The sequence below is a fragment of the Mustelus asterias genome, chromosome 24 (assembly GCF_964213995.1).
Source record: "Mustelus asterias chromosome 24, sMusAst1.hap1.1, whole genome shotgun sequence".
NCBI classification, from domain to species: domain Eukaryota; kingdom Metazoa; phylum Chordata; class Chondrichthyes; order Carcharhiniformes; family Triakidae; genus Mustelus; species Mustelus asterias.
The window spans coordinates 12,334,070-12,354,223 of NC_135824.1; the positions used below are offsets into that span (position 1 = coordinate 12,334,070).

The 20,154-nt window shown below is 40.5% G+C and overlaps 1 protein-coding gene across 2 annotated transcripts in view; it reads left to right on the forward strand.

Annotated features, from left to right (window-relative positions):
• The window catches only part of LOC144511209 (monoacylglycerol lipase ABHD2-like), a 77,841-nt gene that overhangs the window by 38,330 nt on the left and 19,357 nt on the right, over nt 1–20,154 (forward strand). For both annotated transcript variants that reach the window (XM_078241301.1, XM_078241302.1), the window contains exons 6-8: nt 5,433–5,616; nt 14,347–14,439; nt 16,464–16,577. In XM_078241301.1, coding sequence (XP_078097427.1) covers nt 5,433–5,616; nt 14,347–14,439; nt 16,464–16,577 — 391 coding nt within the window. The remainder of the gene's footprint in view (nt 1–5,432; nt 5,617–14,346; nt 14,440–16,463; nt 16,578–20,154) is intronic.

A 20,154-nucleotide genomic window follows, 5' to 3' on the forward strand; every position in this document is an offset into this window, starting at 1 on the left:
TTTTAAAACTTCAACCCATGCATCACCGATGCATGAAAGACTAATCTACAACAGCACCTTCCATACTTGTGATCTCCAGTGCCGAACAAAAAAAAAGCAGCAGGTGAAAGGGAACACCATCGCTTGCAAGTTCCCCTCCTGACTTGGAAATATCACCATCCGTTCATCATTGCTGGGTAAAAATCCAGACACTTCTTAACTATCTGTTGGATGTGCTCTACACTGTTGTTGTCAGCTGTCCATTGATTCGAGGATGACGTCCATAGGGTCATGAGCTTCTGCAGTGGTCTTCATGTGACTGAACAGACCAATTCTCAACCCGTAGGGCAGGATGTCCCTCAAGGTAGTGGAATCCAATATGCATGATTTGCTTCCTTTTCTTTCCTTCTCTGCTGCTGCCCTGCATCATCATTAGGGCATTGAGACTCAAAGGCATGATATGCAGCTTGATGTAGTTGTCACCATCCTGAACAAATGGTAGTAAACTCGTCCCAATTGTTTAAGTTCAATGTTGCCACACGTTAAGGAGAGCTTCATGGTGACTTTTGAAGTATTTTCTTTGTCTTCCTCTGGAACACTTGCCATTTGAAAGTTAAGGAAAAAAAGAACTGGCGGAAGAGACAGTTTGCAGCCATCCAGACAGGTGTCCAGTCTATTGAAATTAGTTTCTCAGGAGTTTGTGGGCTGGGTTGCAAGAAGGTTGCTAGTGTTTGTGCGACAGTCCTCCCTTTGGATGTGGAGGATATGGCAGAGGCATTGCCAATGGAATTTCCGTACCCTACACCACAGTTAAGAAGGTGGCTCACCACTGCCTTCTCCAGAACAATTAAGGATGGACAATAGATGCTGGCCTTACCAGTGAAAAGGAAAAACCCTGTGTTTTATAAGCCTTTAACAGCTGTGGGAATGCAAAATCAGTTGAATCCTCAGTGCCACTGGAGGTGTATTTTGTTGTCTGCTGTTATCTGATTACAGTGCCTGCACTGTTGGCAACACTTCTTCAGTTGAAAAGCCCCTTTGGTTTCGCATCTGTTTGAACTTTGTTTGATGCTGAGCTTAATTATATAAAGGTTTAACATTCATCAATTGTTCAAGTTTCAGCTGATTCATTGGTCTTCCTGTACATTTTTAATACTACTGCCAGGGCCAACTTAATGTCTGAATTATATTACTAAGATCAATGTTGAGCTCTACTATTCTTTAATCAAATGGATAACAACTGTTTACAATGAACTGGCTTAAAAATTAACATGGATGTAGAGCATATGGTTGAATGGAAGAGGAATGCTCTATCTCTTATGTCTGAAGCATATTTAATTTCTAATTTTGTTCGCTGCAGATATTTCTGCATTTCAAAGTCCTGTCAGCTTCTTTTGTTTCTTGGAAGTGATTTATACCTTTTCCTGCTTTTTAAAAATTAAAATTAACATTTCAATAGCCTGCTCGTGCATTGTCTAGATTCATTTAGCCAAATGCTTATCAAATATCTCTTAACAGGTGAATAATTAAATTGACGTAGTTCTATTGTGGTCAGTGGACCTTCTGATTAGAGTTGGGCGAGAAAACTCCTGTTTTTGAAGTTGCAGTGCAATTCCAATTTGGGTCTTCTGCCCGCTCCCCCAGAAAAATTGATAATTTTCAGAAATTTTAGCTCTCATCTATGCGCACCCCACCCCCCCCGCCTTCACTCCCATTCTGCAAAAATACACTGATTTCTATTACAGATGCCAACAGAACAATTACATGTAAACATACAGCAGTCTAACACAATGCTGATGGATGGGCATGAGATCAAATAAAATTATCATACTTAAATCAAAGTTATCAGCTATGAACACATTGCACTTTAATTCGGTTACAAAGCTTCTAGATGATTTTAAGACTCTGATATAAACTACAAAGCCTTGAATAGTTTGCCATCAGAACCCTTTGATTTTGTTACAAATTTAGAACACATGCGCGTCTTATGCAGTAAATTATATTTTGTATAGCTCTTTGGTCACAGTGACGGTCAACTACACTCCTTTCAAAAATAGATACGTCGGCAAGAACTGGCCATTTCTGAAATTGTGCTACATCATAGGTAGACTTGGAAGAGATGGAAAGAAATTGGCCACAAAAGTACATGAATCTGTTCTGAATCCACCAGTGTTTGGTGAATCCCATCCCTACAGGCCTGGTGCACCCAAATATTTCTATTTCCAATATGTAGGTAAGGGCAGAACACCCTTGATTCTCCTGCCATAGTTCAGAATTGCCTCTTATTGCTGTGGGGGGGTGGGAGTAAAACTGTAAGCATATAAGTTCTTAGTAATTCCTTTAATTCCTTCTCGCAATGACAGCTGAATGCTTTGGTAATAGATCATTTGCTAAAGAAATGGCACTGAATGTGTTATGTACTTCTCCCTGCACCCCTCTGACCTAAAAAAAACCTAAATCTCATGTTGCACCATATGGCTTCTGCTCTTTACTAGAACTCAAAAATTTGGAACTCTACTTTATTCATTCTTCCCTTCCTCTAATTATCTGGTTTTCAAATCTCAGCAACTGATATTGGCATTTGATTTCCCCCGTTATCTGAAGGTGTCCTGATCCAAGTGCCTTGGCTGGGTTCTAAGTCCTTTTTTAAAAAATGATCAGATTAACTAGATGAGAAGAGTTCACGACTTGAGGAAAATGTTTTTGAATCTCAGCAATACAAGTTGTCCTTAATCAAATTATTCCTTTCATATATGCAATAATTGGCTGTACTGTCACCTCTGGATCATGGTTGTAATCCTATTCTTTAAATACGATACTTTGATGATCCATCTTCCTGTTCGAATGGAGGATAAAGATGTACATGGAGAAAAGATCACTGAGTCCTTCTGTATGGATGAACCAAAACAAACCAAATAGTCTTCTCCATCTAAAATCATTTTGAGTTCCCTTAAGAGTATTTGAGCGAGAACAGAGATTTTCCAGTACCCCTCTGAAGAAAAGAGATAGGAGCAGAAATTTGCCATTTGGCCTTTTAAGTCTACTCCGCCATTCAATGAGATCATGACTGATATAAAATGATAATCCTCAACTCCACTTTCCTGCCTTATTCCCATAACTCTTGATTCCCTTACTGATTAAAAATATGTCTCTCTCAGCCTTGAATGTACCTAAAGACCCAACCCCCACAGCCCTCTGTGGTTTAAAAAATTCCAGATTCGCTACCCTCAGAAGAAATTCTTCCTCATCTCTGTTGTTAAGGTGCCAGATCAGAAACCCCAAGGTATATTTTGAAGCCAGACTAGATCCCAACAATTTTTCTATTTTGGCATAAATGTGAAGAAAGGGTGCTTTACTCCAGGAGTAATTCCACTGACAAATTAGAGATCTTTTGTAACAAAACAAACTTTATTCATAACACACTTTAAGGGCGGCACGGGAGCACAGTGGTTAGCACTGCTGCTTCACAGCTCCAAGGACCTGGATTCGATTCCCGGCTTGGGTCACTGTCTGTGTGGAGTTTGCACATTCTCCTCGTGTCTGCGTGGGTTTCCTCCGGGTACTCCGGTTTCCTCCCACAGTCCAAAGATGTGCGGGTTAGGTTGATTGGCCATGCTAAAAATTGCCCCTTAATGCCCTGAGATGCGTAGGTTAGAGGGATTAGTGGGTAAATATGTAGGGATATGGGGGTAGGGCCTGGGTGGGATTGTGGTCGGTGCAGACTTGATGGGCCAAATGGCCTCTTTCTGCACTGTAGGGTTTCTATGATTTTACATAGAACATAGAAACCCTACAGTGCAGAAGGAGGCCATTCGGCCCATCGAGTCTGCACCGACCACAATCCCACCCAGGCCCTCCCCCCACATATTTTACCCACTAATCCCTCTAACCTACGCATCCCAGGACTCTAAGGGACAATTTTTAACCTGGCCAATCAACCTAACCCGCACATCTTTGGACTGTGGGAGGAAACCGGAGCACCCGGAGGAAACCCACGCAGACACGAGGAGAATGTGCAAACTCCACACAGACAGTGACCCGAGCCGGGAATCGAACCCGGGATCCTGGAGCTGTGAAGCAGCAGTGCTAACCACTGTGCTACCGTGCCGATTTTATGAAGTATAACTCTCTCAAAATGAAACAGTTTAACTCTTGAACAATCTTTAAACGTGAAAAGAAACAACTCTTAACTTCTAATTTATTATTATTCAGTTCCAATTAAACAATACTTCTCTTCTAGACTTAAACCCTACTTTAGAAATAGTTAGCAAATCCAGGCACACTTGCTTTAACCTTTAACAGCTTTGGAGCTTCCAGGGAAAGTTAGTAGTAGAGAGAGCTGCTTAAAGGCTGCTATCTTTAAGCAGCCCCCTCAGCTGTTTTTCTTCGTGACAAACCTAGCTCCTCCCATTTCTAATATCACAGGACAATATGATCCTGTATACCTAACTCATCTTTCCATTAGTTTAATCAAGGAAACACCCCAAGGGTTCTCCTCTTTGGTAAGCCAAAGCTCATTAAGCCTTCTGCTAAATAAATACGTACATGACTGAAATGAGTAGTTATCTATCAGTTGCTAGTGCACTCGCAAAAGCCTGACAGTATTGTGATGTAGGCATGTTGCTCATGACTGGAAGAAAGTATATGAACAATTTTGCCTGCAGTAGGTTATGAGTTCTTTGTTTGTTTTACATTCACATTTTAACAACTGCATGTGTGTCGGTATCAGTTGACCAGATGGCAGAGTGGTGCAGAATTGTGCCACTGGTGTTGCTGTTGGTTCAAACCTTGTACTCATGGTATTTCAATGAGGCATGCCTCCCATGCTTGATATGGAGTGGTGTCTCTCAGCTTAATAACCATTTATCATTCTAACAGAGAGAGGAGTGCCTATGGGTGGACTATGGCTGATTATCATGTGTTACCAGTTAATATCTGTAGAATCTGCCCTTGTCTAAACTGCCCCTTCTTGACAGCACAGCCTTCAATCTGGAATTGGAAATCTTTGACCTATTACTGACGGGAAAAGTATTTGCTGAATATTAATGTGGGTATGATCTGGTCTGCAAAACTAGGGCATGCTGTGTGCAGCTTCCAATTTTAGTACAACACTGGAAGATTGGACATAAGCTGTTGCTGGTGTGTTTTTGTAAGGTCACCTAAAGTAAGTAGAATCAAAAGCCCCTTAAGTGATTCCCAACTCGAGCAATGTTATATTTCTGACAATTAATTTGTTTCCTTCAATGGATACGTTTCTAACCTGTTTCAGAATATTACTTGCGCCTCTCAAGATTGCCAGGGTGCAGGTGGTAGAATCTGTAGAAGAACTCGGGTGGAATGGAATTAATGTGGATTTAAGTGTTAGAATAAATTGTTGCAAAATCTGTTTTCTCTTCAGTTATTTTGGCACTTCATTTTTGTACTTTGAAAGTTAACTGGTATTTTCTTTATAGGTTGTACATGGGAGTTTGGTGCCATGGTAAATTACATAAAGAAAACCTTCCCTCAGACCCAGCTGGTCGTTGTGGGTTTCAGTCTGGGTGGAAACATTGTTTGCAAATACCTTGGAGAGAATCGAACAAATCAGGAGAAGGTGCTTTGTTGCATCAGTGTTTGTCAAGGCTACAGTGCATTGCGGTGAGTTGTTTCAACGTGCAATATGTACATATATTCATTCCAGTGTGCAATAAAATAAGCTTGAAATGCTAAATTGATTCTGCAAGGCTAAATGAAGCATGCAGTGTGATACTGAGCCAAGCAGACCAGATACAATGCCCAATTGTTCAGCAAAGATAATTGACTTCAGTAGTCTATAACTAGAGAACAGCAATAACATGTATATAACGCCTTTAACATAATAAAACATGGGCTGTAATTTCCGAGCTCCCCAGCATTGGATTTTGGGGAGTACCTCAAGGATGTGCTGAGGAATCCATCTGGAACTTTACAGCTAAGGGTTTGCACAGCATTTGCCCACAAGTGCTAACTTCTTCTGGAAACCATCAGAAAATGCAATTTAATTTGCTAACTTTGGATAGTTCTGCCAGGATTACACCAATAGTTATCCCAAAAAAGTTAGAAAACTTTAAACATCTTCTAATTTCTGGGTACATGCTGTAAACACCGAGGCCAATTTCTCTTCCCCCACCCCCTAACCCATCCACTTACCTTAGGAACTTAGCTTCTCATCTTTCAATGCAAGACTCGAGCAGCTCCGGCGATCAGACGTTTCAGTGCAGTTTTCAAGAGCACATAGCTATGCATTAAATTTTTCTAATTCCTATGGGCCATCTCTTTTCGATGCTAATCGGAAATTATTATACAAAACAGGAGAGTTATCCATCAAAATTTAGCACCAAGTCACATGGCACATTGAGGCAAATGACCAAAAGCTTGTCAAAGAGGTACGTTAAAAAGAGTGTTGTAAAGGAGGCTAGAGAGGTAGAGAGGGAACTCCAGAGTTCAGGAGCTTGGCAGCTGAAGACACGGCCATCAGTGTTGGAGTGATTTAAAATCGGGGGTGTGCACGAAGCTGAAACTGGAGGTGGGCAGGTATCTTGAAGGGTTGTAAAGCTGGAGGAAATTTTGTATGACCTCAAGTTTATAGAGCGTAAAATGCAAAAGAATGGTCAGGAGTGCATTAGAAAAGTTGAGACTAGAGGACTAATAAAGATATAATTTAGGGTCTCAGCAGCAGATGAGTTGAGGTGGATGGTGGGTGTTAGTTGGCAATGTTACAGAGGTAGAAATAGATGATCTTAGTGTGTAGCCAGAAGCTGTTTTGGGGGTCAAATATAAGAACAAGATTGTAAACAGTGGTTCAGCCACACACAGTTGCCATGGAGAGGGATGGAATCAGTAGCCAAGCAACAGAGATGATGCTAAGGAACAGAAATTGTAGCAGGTACTGAAGACCAAATCCAGAATTCTCCGGCCATGCACGCCCTGCTGCCACTGCCAGCGAGGATGGAGATTTTGGTGCTCAGCCAAATCTCTGTTCACTGCAGCAGGATGGGAGAATCCTGGCTGCGAGCGAGGTCAGAGAATCCAACCCAATGGCTTTGATCATAATAGTTTAAGGAAATGTCTACTTGTCTTATAGTGGATGTCGGACAAGTGGTTTTGGCAATTACAGTGGAGGGTTGAGGTAAGGTAGAAATGGGTGTCATCAGCGTGTATATGCAAATTAACATTTTGGACGATGTTGCTGGCTGATGGCATGTATTTGCGAAACAGGAGGGGGCCACAGATCCTTGGGGACACCAGAGCAAACATCTAGTGAGAAAATAGTTTTTGAAGGTGACTCTCCGGCTATGACTGAAAGATAGGAATGAAAGAAAACAAAGCATCCTCCTTTTCTGTGACATAACTCAACAAACACTGGCCAAGTGTATCAGGTAAGGAAAAGGTCAGGGCTTCAATAGCAAACTTGACATTTGTGTTTAAGGCCAGGCATAATGAATAGTGCTTTGTAGAAGGAACCATACGGCTTCCAGAAGCCTGAAACTACACCCTTGTTTCTTCAGGAGAAGAGGGAAAAAAACTGAAATTGTTTTATGATGCATGTGTTTCTCATAGGAATCTGAATTTTATAGTGAATAATTGCTGGCTTAAAGTTGTGATTTTTATTCTTTCAAGGGATGTGGGTCTTGCTGGCTGGGCCAACATTTGTTGTCGATCCCTAATTGCCCTTGAGAAGGTGATGTTGAGCCACCTTCTTGAACTGCTGCAGTCCATGTGGCGTCAGTGCACTCAGTGGTGTTAGGGAGTAAGTTCCAGCATTTTCACTGAGCGACAGTGAAAGAATGGTGATATTGTTCCAAGTCGGGGTGGTGTGTAACTTGGTGGGGAACTTGCAACTGATGGTGTTCCCTTGGTGCTACCGTTGTCCTGCTAAGTATTAGAGGTCACATCTTTGGAAGGTGCTGCTGAAGGAGCCTTGGTGAGTTGCTGCAGTGTACCTTTTGATGGTACACACTGCTGCCATCATCTGTTGGTGGTAAATAGAGTGAATGTTGGAGGTGGTAAGTGGCGTGCCAGTCAAGCAGGCTTCTTTGTCCTGGATGGTGTCAAGCTTCTTGAGTGTTGGAGCTTCACTCACCAAGGCAAGTGGAGAGTTAATCATCACGCTTTATACATCGATTTGTTGATTCGTTATTGAGAGCAAGTTCTAAAATAAATTGCAGACACAGATTTTAAAATTCTGCTAGTTAATTGTCCTTCTGTACCTCTTATGCTGTGTTGGATCTATTTTTTACATAACATTTTGGCCTCTAAATAAAATCACAGCCTGTAATTGTGAGTAAGCAATGCATGCTGTATCAAAGGTTCGGGTAAATCAAAGAACTATAGTCAAAGACAGTATATTTAGTGGGTCTTATGCATTTAAGGACTAAATTACAGACTTTATAGTACAGATTAGTTAATGTAGTAGAACCTCAGATAAGAATATAGAAGTTATGAATCAACTCATCAATCCAGGACAGAAATGGAACATATGTATGATTTCTAATTTGGCTTTATATTTCAATACAAATACACTGCACTACACTTTTTAAAGACTTTTTTTTATAGAATACACTCAAGACTGAAGAGATTAGAGAAGATTGGGTGAGTCAGAAAGTGACCATGTGTTGGCAAGCTTGGGCTTTAAGCAAGTTGATAGAGGGAGCCTTGGGCAGCAAGGAGTTTTCCAGTTCAAAATTCCAGTGCATAATATGTTGTGTAGGCAATGCTGCAATAAATTTTAATACAGCATTTTTCTCCGCAGTGATGGGTAACTTTTAAGAAAATATACAAACTTCCAGTTATTAGCTAAAGGAATGACCCAACAAGCTTTCACATTTTAAAACTTCTACTGTAGAAAATCACTTTTAAAAAGCATGAACAATATTTTGTAGGCAACTCTAACTATGAAAAGTAACATTCCCCTTGTATATTTACCATCCATTGCACTCTCCATGGAATTAGTATTTTTGGCAAACAGTTATTCCCGCTTTTAATGGGTTTCTATATCCCCAATTTGCCCAGTAGTAACTTAAGATAACCATCGGCACTTCCCTCAGCTTTTTCCTTAAATCTGCTACTGACAGCAAAGCCCATTCCAATAATTCTTCTTCCCTCTGGCCAGAACAAATTACGAGAAACCATAAAAGGCTGCGTAATGTATCTCTTCGACCAAAGACGGTCTCCCTTCTGCCTCAATGTATGTTGGCTTAAAAAGTCAAGTAGCCTTTTCTCCCTGCTGGCCACACAACCTTTGCTGTCTGTGATATTCAGTGATTTACAGGGAAGTCTGTAATCTGATCTCAAAATGGCTTCCTCTGCCCTCTTTTCCCATTGCTACGTGGAACATGTTAACCTTGCATTCAGATAGAACTGACCCCCAACTTATTTTCTTGGAAGTAAATGGATAATTTTCAGCACGACTGTTTATAACCTGATGCCTATTGCACCTTTGAGATTTTGAGAGACTCGGGTGTACTCATGGTAAACTCAGACTGCTGCATTGTCTCCAAACATAAATACCTTGGCCGCCTTGTCAGCAATACAAACTGAATGTTCTTTTGATCTGTAACAATCAAAACCCTCAGGCTTACTGCCAGACAGACTTCAGGACAGATCACGTGACCCCTCCATTTACTCTAAATTTGAAGTTACGTTCCAAAATCTAATAATCTTAAACCTCATTGTAATAATCTGGGAATGACAGTCCATTGGGATGTTGGGGTAAGGGTGTGTGGCAGTGTTCTCAGTTAACCTTTTCTAGTCATTTGGAAATTGCAGCTTTAGAATCTGCTTAGTTCAGAATAATGTTCTGCAGACTAGAGGGTATTTGTATTTTTAAGGTTTGCTGTGTATTTCTGAAATTTGCAATTATTTTAAGCTGCAGTTGAAGTTGAGCCTCTCCCTTTTTTATGCATTTATGCTTTGTTTTCTTTTTCAGTTAGATATCAAGTCTTTGCTTTGTAATCCTTTCCAGAATATTATTCGGCTGGAATAAGCCAAAGATTAAAGGACACATAACTCTGTACCTGCATTGGCATTGGAGGTCAATTCCCATTATTTATTCAACACTGATGTTGCAAAATAGCAGTATTAATGCAGCTTTGTTACCCCAGATACTAGATCTAAATCAATAGAGGGCCTGTTGTTTGTTGAACAGATATCCCTGCCACAGCAGTGGACAATATATATGGGATATTTTGAAACAATAGAACGTAAAGTTATCATTTGGCCCCCTCCAACTATCTTGCAGCTAGTCACCAAGGCTCCTTTGATGTATTCCAAACCCATGACTTCTACTACCTAGAAGGAGCAGATGGATGGGAATATTACCCCCTTCAAGCCACACACCATCATCCTGACTTGGAACTATTAATGCCATTTTTTCACTGCCAAAATTCTAGAACTCCCTTCCTAACAGCACAGTGGATTTACCTATACAATAGGGACTGCAGCATTTCAAGAAGGCAACTCACCACCACCTTTTAAAAAGTTTATTTTAAAAAAGTTTAAAAGTTTATTTATTAGTGTCACAAGTAAGGCTTACTCTGGCACTTGTTCGGGTCAATACACCTAACCAGCACATCTTTTAGAATGTGGGAGGAAACCAGAGCACCCGGAGGAAACCCACGCAGACACGGAGAAAGTGTAAACTCCACACAGTGACCCAAGCCGGGAATCGAACCTGGTGCTGTGAGGCAGCAGTGCTAACCACTGTGCTACTTAAGGATGGGTGATAAATGCTGTCGTAGTCAACAATGCCCACATCCCATGAAGGAATTTATAAAAATTGGGGTTATGATCCACCACTTTTTTGACTGAGGCAAGTGCCACTGAGCTGACACTACTTCAGTGTTTAGCTAGTGCCAGACTGCAAAACTGAAACAAGTCATGTCTTAAACAGTTACAGTGCAAAAGGGGATGGGGAATACAAATTAATTAAACTGAGTTTATTTCACTCAAAGTAGGGCACTAAATGAAAGCATGTTAATTTTAATACAAGTACAATTATGTTTCAGTGCTAACCTTTAGTCCCTGCTGAGGTGGCATTTAATTTAAGTTACATCCCAACTATTCCTTGGAGTGTTGTAGATTGTTATATTTAAGATTATTTGACTCATCAGAAGCTTAATTGAATTTGGTTGAGATAATGTTTTACGCAGCAGCTCTTAGCTATTTATCCTAAAACAAAGTGTGACAAAGATATTGACTTCATGATCACATCCAAATTAAAACAGTAAATTAGGTGACTTAAAATGTCACCCTTTTCGAAAGCTAGGTGCAGCAAGGAATCATGACGGTGCTCTAATTCATTGTGCCACAAAATAATAGACTATGATTTAACGCCTGTGATTTCCCACAAGGATTCTGATCTTTGAGGGAAACTGTTTCCCTTGTGCTTAGCAGTTTCCCACAAGATGGGAAGAGAAAGTTTGTAAAGTCTTCAACACATTAATTAAGAACCTTGTTACAGAGCGGCCATTAGCAGCGAATGTACATGATCCTGAAGAAACAACAAATTGTAAAATAAGAGGTTACAACTTTAGCAAATACTCCCTGTTAACCTGTTGCTTCACCTAACTCTTCAGTTCACAAAATTCTTCACTTGGGATTTCCTCTCTTAACCCTCAGCTCCTTAAAGTGCTCACTCTTATTTCTGAGTTTATCAGTCTGATAACTTTGTGTCAACTGTTAGAAAACCGGAGGTAGCTTTATTAATGCATTTTTATTGAGGTTTATGCTGAGGATTTTCAGGTTGTGCCACTTTCCAATTTTTACCTCTATTGCACATTTTCCCTATGAGATTTTTGCTTAACAATCCCAAAAGGATTTTTTTTTTCGCAGTTCATATGTCATCGTACGCTGTTGGTACAAGCATGATGAGACCTCTAGTGATTCAATGAGTGTACTACATCCTTTTTGTACCAATTACACCTACAATTTGATTACTAACGTCAGTTTTTTTTTCCCTTTCATTATACAAGCTAAATGGATTTCCGTTTTGCTGAGAGTCTACCCTTGTTTCATATGAGCAAAGCTTAGGGATTACAAAGGAACTGTTTGTCCCTCTAATTTGTAACAATTGACCTTAAACTTTATGAACTCCCAGGGAAAAGTTCCTGCTAACAGCTCTTGCGTAATTAAATATGAAAGCCATGCATTGGAATGTAGGCTTACTGGCTAGTACTTTTAATGAACAGTTGATCTATAGCACTTGGCCTTAACTGCATTTCAGCTTAATTCATTGCACTGGATAAACAGGTAATAAAACCCACCCCCTGGGTGTTTGTTTGGCCTTTAACAGCTGAAATGTTTGTACTAAGTGAGCTTTTTTCGGAATTGACACTTGAGGCATTAGTTTCTATTTTGCTATCTATATTAATTGGCAAATGGCACATTTCATTCTTTACATCCAGTATTCTCATAAAGTGTAATTAGATGTATATTCAAGGTAAAGCTCTGCGATATGAGAAAACCTATCATGTTAAATCCTCGTGTGATCTCCATTTTTTTTATGTTGGTCATCTCCAATTACTGCTAATGTCTGTGCCAAATTATAGGTAGTTACTCTATACATATTACCGTGGCTCAGGTGGTGGTATCCTCACCTCAATCTTTGGGTTCCAGTCTTATTCGAGAGTCCTGAGCACAACATCTGTCTGAAGCTCCAGCATTGCTGAAGCCCCAATCTGCTCTGTTAGCTGAATGCAAGAGTCCCATAGCACTATTATGAAAATGAACAGGGGTGTTCCTCTCTTCCCTTCCTTCTCCTTCCCCCCCCCCCCCCCCCCATCCCACCAGCCCACCAGCCCACCTCTCCTGATCATTTGTCGAAATAACTTTGTTGAATGTAATAAAATAAGACCTTTAGAATTACAACCATTGATGATAGACTTGAGGCGCAACTTGACAACAAGTCTGTTGCATCATGTTGGATGACTTCACTTGCGACAGATTGCAGTTCTCTTGTGTTTACACAATTATTATGTCAAAATGTTATCCTGAAAGCAGCGTTTACTCCCCTTTGACTCAACAAAACTGGGAGATTAAAGTAGCTGCCATGCTTGATGTACCTCCAAACTATCCAGAATTGTATAAATCTCTGGCTTGACTCCTATAATTAACATCTAGAAATAATTATTTACAAGATTAAGACATCTGGTAACTGTCTAATTTTCTTTATTGCAACAAGGTGGATCATATACTGTGAGAATTGATTTTTTGGAAATTGCAGTAAAAGCTGACAAAATGCAGACACGAACGTTAACCCCTTTTTGGAACTCACTGATCACAAAAAATGACTGCAAATGTACAAAAATATAGATATTTTCCCCCTTTTAGTATAAACTGAGCAAGTCTCTAGGATGTTTGAGTGAATGAGGAAGTGCTTGGATAAATTTGAGGTCGCTGAAAATAAATGGATTTCAAACCTTTGTGGAAGTAATTTCTCCCAAGGTACTTCATGCATCACATCTGAACCTCATGTTGTCTGGCTTTTGATACTGCCACACTTATATTCTTAGCAGGTTTAAACTGCCTTGTGTTGATTTCATTAGAGAGTTGTATCAACTAAAATTTTTTGATTAATCCTGAAAATTACTGCTGCGTCATTAATCCAATTAATAGGACATTTTAGTAGATGTATTTTTTTAACATTGCTATTTTCCAGGACTGTCAGTAATCTGCTATTTATAGTGCAGATGCTGTTGCAAGGCATTTATTAAGGGTATCTACTGAACTTAATTGAGTGAGTTTTATTAAGCCCATTGTGTGGACTCAGTGCGGTGTTACTTGAATTGAGGGCCAATCACCACTTGCGCAAAACGCCATCAGACGTGGAAAGGGATGAAGCGAATGACAATTTGGCGACTAAATGAGGCTAGATCTTGACGCCTGTATACTGTATGGGACGTGACGTGGGATGGATGGGAAGAGTTCCGTGGCTTTTAGCTTCCAGAAGGAATGAGTTTAAACAAGATTCTGCAATGACTTAATTTTACTATAATCAAGTTGAAAAAAGTAGCACTGTTCAACATATTTGGACCAGTAATGATTATAGTAGGAGTAGTAGATTAGATACACCATAGAGGACCTAGAGGGAGAGATAAGTTGAAGGATTGCCTACTGGACAGGAAGCTTACATCTTGCCTCTTGGCTAAGAATATCAAAATGGTATTGCAAGAGCTTCCTAAGAGGTAAGATCTTTAGCAAACTCTTTCAATGGAGGTGAAATATCACTGTTTTGTTTTATTTTACATTTGTGACATTGACTTACTCCCTGAAGAAATCGGTTTGCACAGTTCTCTACAAATTGTGTTTTATGTTTTGATATCTAAAGTATTTTCTTTTGTTTTCGCTTAGGGCACAAGAAACATTCCTCCGTTGGGACCAATGTCGGAGGTTTTATAACTTTCTAATGGCAGACAACATGAAAAAGATTATTTTATTTCACAGGTAACTTTACTTCTGTTGGCTGTCCATATGCTTACTGTGATTGTAGAATATATTCCGTAAAATAAGCTGCAGTGGATTCAAGCTTCTTTTCAAGAGCAAGATTAGCCAAATAAGCCACTACATTATAATAGTGACCAATGTTTAACCTTTCATTTGGTATAATTGTGTGCTGGATGAAGCAGTTTACTTGAATTCTTTTCATCCTTGCCCTCTATTGTGCACCAATTTATGCTGTCTTAAGCAAAGTTCATGTGCACACAAAAATATAAGCTGGCTAATATCATGCTTGCTACTATTGTGGTGCCCCTAGGCCTTGATGTATGGATCTCGCACAACAAATGACAATGCCAAAATAAACTTGTTGGCTTTGTTAATACCAATGTTTTTGTATTCTTAAGTCACTGGCCCAGGAAAGTTTACTTTGGTGCTGCCATGCTAATTGTGTTTGAGTTTCTAGCACTCATTGCCACATCAAAGCTCTTGACGGTTGGTCAGTGCAAGATTTTGCTATTACTTGAAGACAGATTGTTTCTCCAGTTTATTGTTAGCTGCAGGTAGAAAATAATCTTGCTGCCAGAATCCAGTACTATAAATAAAAATAAATCGCTTCCAGAACCAATTTTCCATGGCTTCGGAGAGTTTGAAAATACGGGCCTCCTTCCTGTTAACTCTCCAATAGGCCCAATAGAACTGAGGCTGTGAAATCTCTGCACTCTTCCTCAGTATCCTAGCTGCCATACAAATAGTCCATGTGGCGATTACTTGCTTGGAATTTTGTTCTGCTAAATTCAGCAGAGTGAAGACTGGGGTGACCAATATTTTGTTTCATAGAATCATAGAATCCTACAGTGTGGAAGGAGGCCATTCAGTCCATAAGAGTCTGCACTGACCACAATCCCACCCGGCCCTATCCCCATAACCCCGTGCATTTACCCTAGCTAGTCCCTCTGAACTAAGGGGCAATTTAACACAACCAATCCACCTAACCCGCACATCTTTGGACTGTGGGAGGAACCCGGAGGAAACCCACGCAGACACGTGGAGAATGTGCAAACTCCACACAGACAGTGACCCAAGCTGGGAATCGAACCCAAGTCCCTGGTGCTGTGAGGCAGCAGTGCTAACCACCGTGTCGCCCCAGATAACTGCAGGTAGAAAATAATGTTGCTGCCAGAATCCAGTACTATAGGTAAAAATTTATTGTCACATTTTTAATCTGCGATGTATTTTTGACTTATTACCACTTAACTATTGGGACTAATGTTTACAGGATAAGGTGTTCTATAATTTTAGTACAGATTGGTGCTTAACGCTCATTTATGCTCATGGGGGCAGCATGGTGGCACAGTGGTTAACACTGCTGCTTCACAGTGCCAGGAACCCGGATTCGATTCCTGACTTGGGTCACTGTCTGTGTGGAGTTTGCACATTCTCCCCGTGTCTGTGTGGGTTTCCTCTGGGTGCTCCGGTTTCCCCTCTTTTTGGACTAAAAGACATGCTGGTTAGGTGCATTGGTCATGCTAAATTTTCTCTGTTTCCCTGAGCAGGCATCGGAGTGTGGCTTCTAGGGGATTTTCACAGTAACTTCATTGCAGTATTAATGTAAGCCTACTTGTGACACTAATAAATAAACTTATAACTTTATATGAGCTGACGATTACAGAGAATGTTAATTCAATTTTAATACTTTTTAAAAACGACGTTGTTTAGTTACTATTCATTCTATCTTTTATTGCCTTCTTTGCAGGAAAATTCTAATATAGTGTACACACAGTAAAGAAAATAACTAATAGACTGAGTTCCGAACAAAAGGGTGGGAAATGGTCTTCTCATGGTCCATGTTGAAGTCTTGCTTTTCCAGGACAGAAGAGACAGTCAAGCTTGATGTAGTTGATATCAGTCAACATTATATGTGTTTGCCTGTGGTTACTTTTCATAATGGTAGATTCTCTGCTAATTGACATGAGTTAATGTTAGAAATAGGTAACATTTTGTTAGTGTTGATAACATTTTATGTATTACAGAAAAATGCTATTTGGAGAAAATGAGTGCAAAACACCAAATCCTCTGGCAGACGTAGACCTTAGCAAACTTTATACAGCGACATCCCTGATGCACATTGATGATAATATCATGAGGCAAGTGGCAGTATGCCATCTTAGTTTCTGCTCTAATATCGCTTCTTAGAAGTTGTGGCTTCCAGCTCCTTGCTAGGAGTTTAATCTCAACCTGAGTTTACACTCCAGCAAAGAACCGAGGGAGTGCTGCATTGTCGGAGTTACTGTTCTTTGAATGGTACCATTCCATATACTTAATGAATAAATGTGGGCTTTCCCAGCATCTCAGCAATATTACTTTTTTAACTTTGACATATGGCACTTAAACAGCCATGAGAAGCCAAATGGCCTTCTCTTCGTATTCCTTATGCTCTTGTTAAAACATAGATTGACTTGTCAAATATTTCATCATGTGGATGTGCCGGCATTGGACTGGGGTGGGCACAGTAAGAAGTCTCACAGCACCGGGTTAAAGTCCAACAGGTTTATTTGGAATCACGAGCTTTCGGAGTACTGCTCCTTCATCAGGTGAATGGGCCACTCAGCCACTCACCTGATGGAGTGGTACTCCGAAAGCTTGTGATTCCAAATAAACCTGTTGGACATTAACCTGGCGTTGTGAAATATTTCATAGAAATCACATTTCATCTATCTTTCAGCGCATAGATGTTCGGGAAGATGCATCTCTCAGACTTGCTTATTTGGCCGTTTTCATGATAAATCCTGTTTTCCGTTAATTCAAAATACTTCATGATGTGTTCATTTGAAAGAAAGTATATAATTTTTGCTATGAGTGCTTCAGTTCATGAGAATCCAGCACATAGATGCTTTAACAGTGCTATTTTTGCAAGTTTTCTTCTAAGATTAGAAATTAGAAATGTACAGGACCAGAAGAGACCAGACTGACTGGTGCCAGATTTAAAACAAAAGATGCCATTTGTCTTTGTGTCTCATATTCTTGATTACTGCTTCTGTCAAACATCTATTCAGCTCTTGAACTTGCCACGGTTGTCTGCCTTGCTGGGAAGTCTGGCATGTATTTGCCCTCTGTGTTAAATGGATCAATTCTGAATTGTCTGCTCACCTTCCTTTTTCTGTGTTTGTTGATGCAGTTGGTTTACAGACTTGATTTTGTCAAATATGTTAGGAATTGAAGTTGCTTTGTATTTTCCTTGCATCTCGGTAACTGTGCATTATGTTAGATCTCAAATCTGTTATTTTTCAATTAATCTTCAATACTTCTGCTACATTTGCTCATTTATCTGCTTGCCAAGATCTCTTTATTTGTCTTCATGGTCTCCGCCCAGAAGAATACAATGAAGAAATATGCAGCAACAACTTGCATCTAGAAATACGTTTAATGTAGAAAAATGCTCCGAAGCATACCAGAGGCATAATGAAAATAAATGAGCATGCGGGCAAAGAGTTTTTTACAGGGGTAACCAAAAACTTACCAGATAATTGAGTTTTAAAGAAGGTCTTGAGGGAGAGAGGAAAATACATTTTGGGAAATAATTCATGGGCTTAAGGCCTTGGGTTGCTGAAGGCATTGCTACAAATTGTTGGGTAAAGTGGCATAAACACAGGTGCAGGGAGAGATGGTTTCTGCTCCTGTTTCCAGGGGTCAGGTTTGGCGACAGAGGTGGACAGTCCTTTGGGAGTCCCAAAACATCCCGGCAGGATTTCCTGTCGCGATTGCCCCGCCACCACCAATGATATAACGGGTATCCTGACATTGAATTTCAGGATCCCCATTTGAATATATTTAAATATCATTATCAGGCCTCGTCCCCCAAGTTAAATTGTCCATTCATGTCGGTGTGAATTCACATCGGTGGGGTGATGCAAAGTTGGATGTTCACTCTCCAAAGGGGAGGGATGACCTGTTTTTATTCTTTTGTAATCGGGGTGCCCTTTAAAAAAGGAGTCATGATCTTTCAAAAGCCTAAATAGCTGGTGGGGTGGGCTCAATCAGAGCCTGGCCCGCCAGTGTGATGTCATGGGAGCTGCCCCATGCCTTTTATTTTACTATCAGGTTAAAAATGCAGCGGAGAAAGCCTCCTTGGGGCTTGTACCCTGTTTCTCACACTCGCTACAATACTGCAGAAAAATCAGAAAATTACGTCCCAAGATGTCAGAATGGAAGGACTGGAGGATTAAGGGAGGGAGCTTGTAAATTTGGACGTTAGAAATTAGGAGGGGCACAAACATGGAAGGACTTAACACGAGTATGAGCATTCTAAATGTCGGTGACCAGGAAACCTATGTACCTGTACTCTTGTGGCAAGGAATAGATTTTACAAAATGGTGCACAACTTGTGGGGCAGAAATTTGCATTCCCCCATTGGCAGGTTTGCAGGCACTGAGGTGGGGAGAGGAGGGAGGCCGTAAACTTGCTCAAATGGCTTTCCCACGAGGCTTTTGCTCGGCCACAATTTTGTGGTGGGATTGGTGAGGGCAATACACCCTGTCCCATTTGAGACCCTGAAGTGGCCAATTAATGACCACATAGGAGCTGTATCCCACCCACCTCCATTTTCAGGCTGTTGGGAAACAGCCCAAAAATTGATCCTTTCCATTTTCAGGGCTCCAGCAGTCATGTGCACCGCAGCCTCTGGCACTGCTGGAACTAGAGAGCTGCTGACCAATCAGATTAGCCAGCAAAGCTCTCTGAGACGGGACTTCTTAAATGAGGAGCAGAAGTCCCATTTGCAGTCAATTGACACTTGCTGCTGAGCAGCTAGTATCAGTGGGTGACTCAGATGGCAAGAAGAGAAACCTGCCATCCTAAATATCCTGACCAAGGTGATATTTTCAATTATAATGACAGAAAACTATTTAAAATGAGTGTACTACTGACGGTGTACAAAGTGTAATGAATATAGAAATATGTACAATCAAACTTCAACATTTCCCCCTCATTTAGGTGCTATCTCTCAACAACAATTAACAAAGCACATTTTGTTCCACATCAACCACTTCTCTCAGCCGTGCAAATGTCTCTAATTTGCCACATTGCTTGTTCAAAGGTATTATAGCATTTTCCCAAATACTGGGAAGACTGAAGCCATTGTTTATTCTCCCTGCCACATGCTTCGTTCTTTAGCCACTGACTCCATCCCTCCCATGGCATTTTGTAATATTGCCTCACTCTGCCTTTGCCTCACTTATTTGCTGAAACCTTCATCTGTATCTTTTGTTACCTTGAGACTTGACTATTCCAAGGTTCTTGTACCAGCACCCTATGTTCTACCTCTAAACTTGAGGACAGCTAAATCTCTGCTACCCATGTCCTGACTTGTGCCATGTCTTGTTCACTTATCATGCCTTTGCTCACTGACTTATATTTGCTCCCATTCCAATAGCACCTTGATTTTTAAAATCCTCTTCCTTGTTTTCAAATCCTGCCATGGTCCCCCAGCCCTGCAATCCTGTGAGATCTCTGCACTCCTAATTGTGGTCTCTTGAACATTCCTGTTTTTAATCCCATCACCATTGGCAAATGTGCCTTTGTTTACTTAGTCCTGAACTCTAAAATTCCACCACCACACCCCCACTAAACCTCTCAATCTTTTCTCCTTTCAAACATTCATTAAAATCTACCTCGTTGACCAAACTTTTGGTTTTCTGTCCAAATATCTCCTTGCGTGGCCATGTC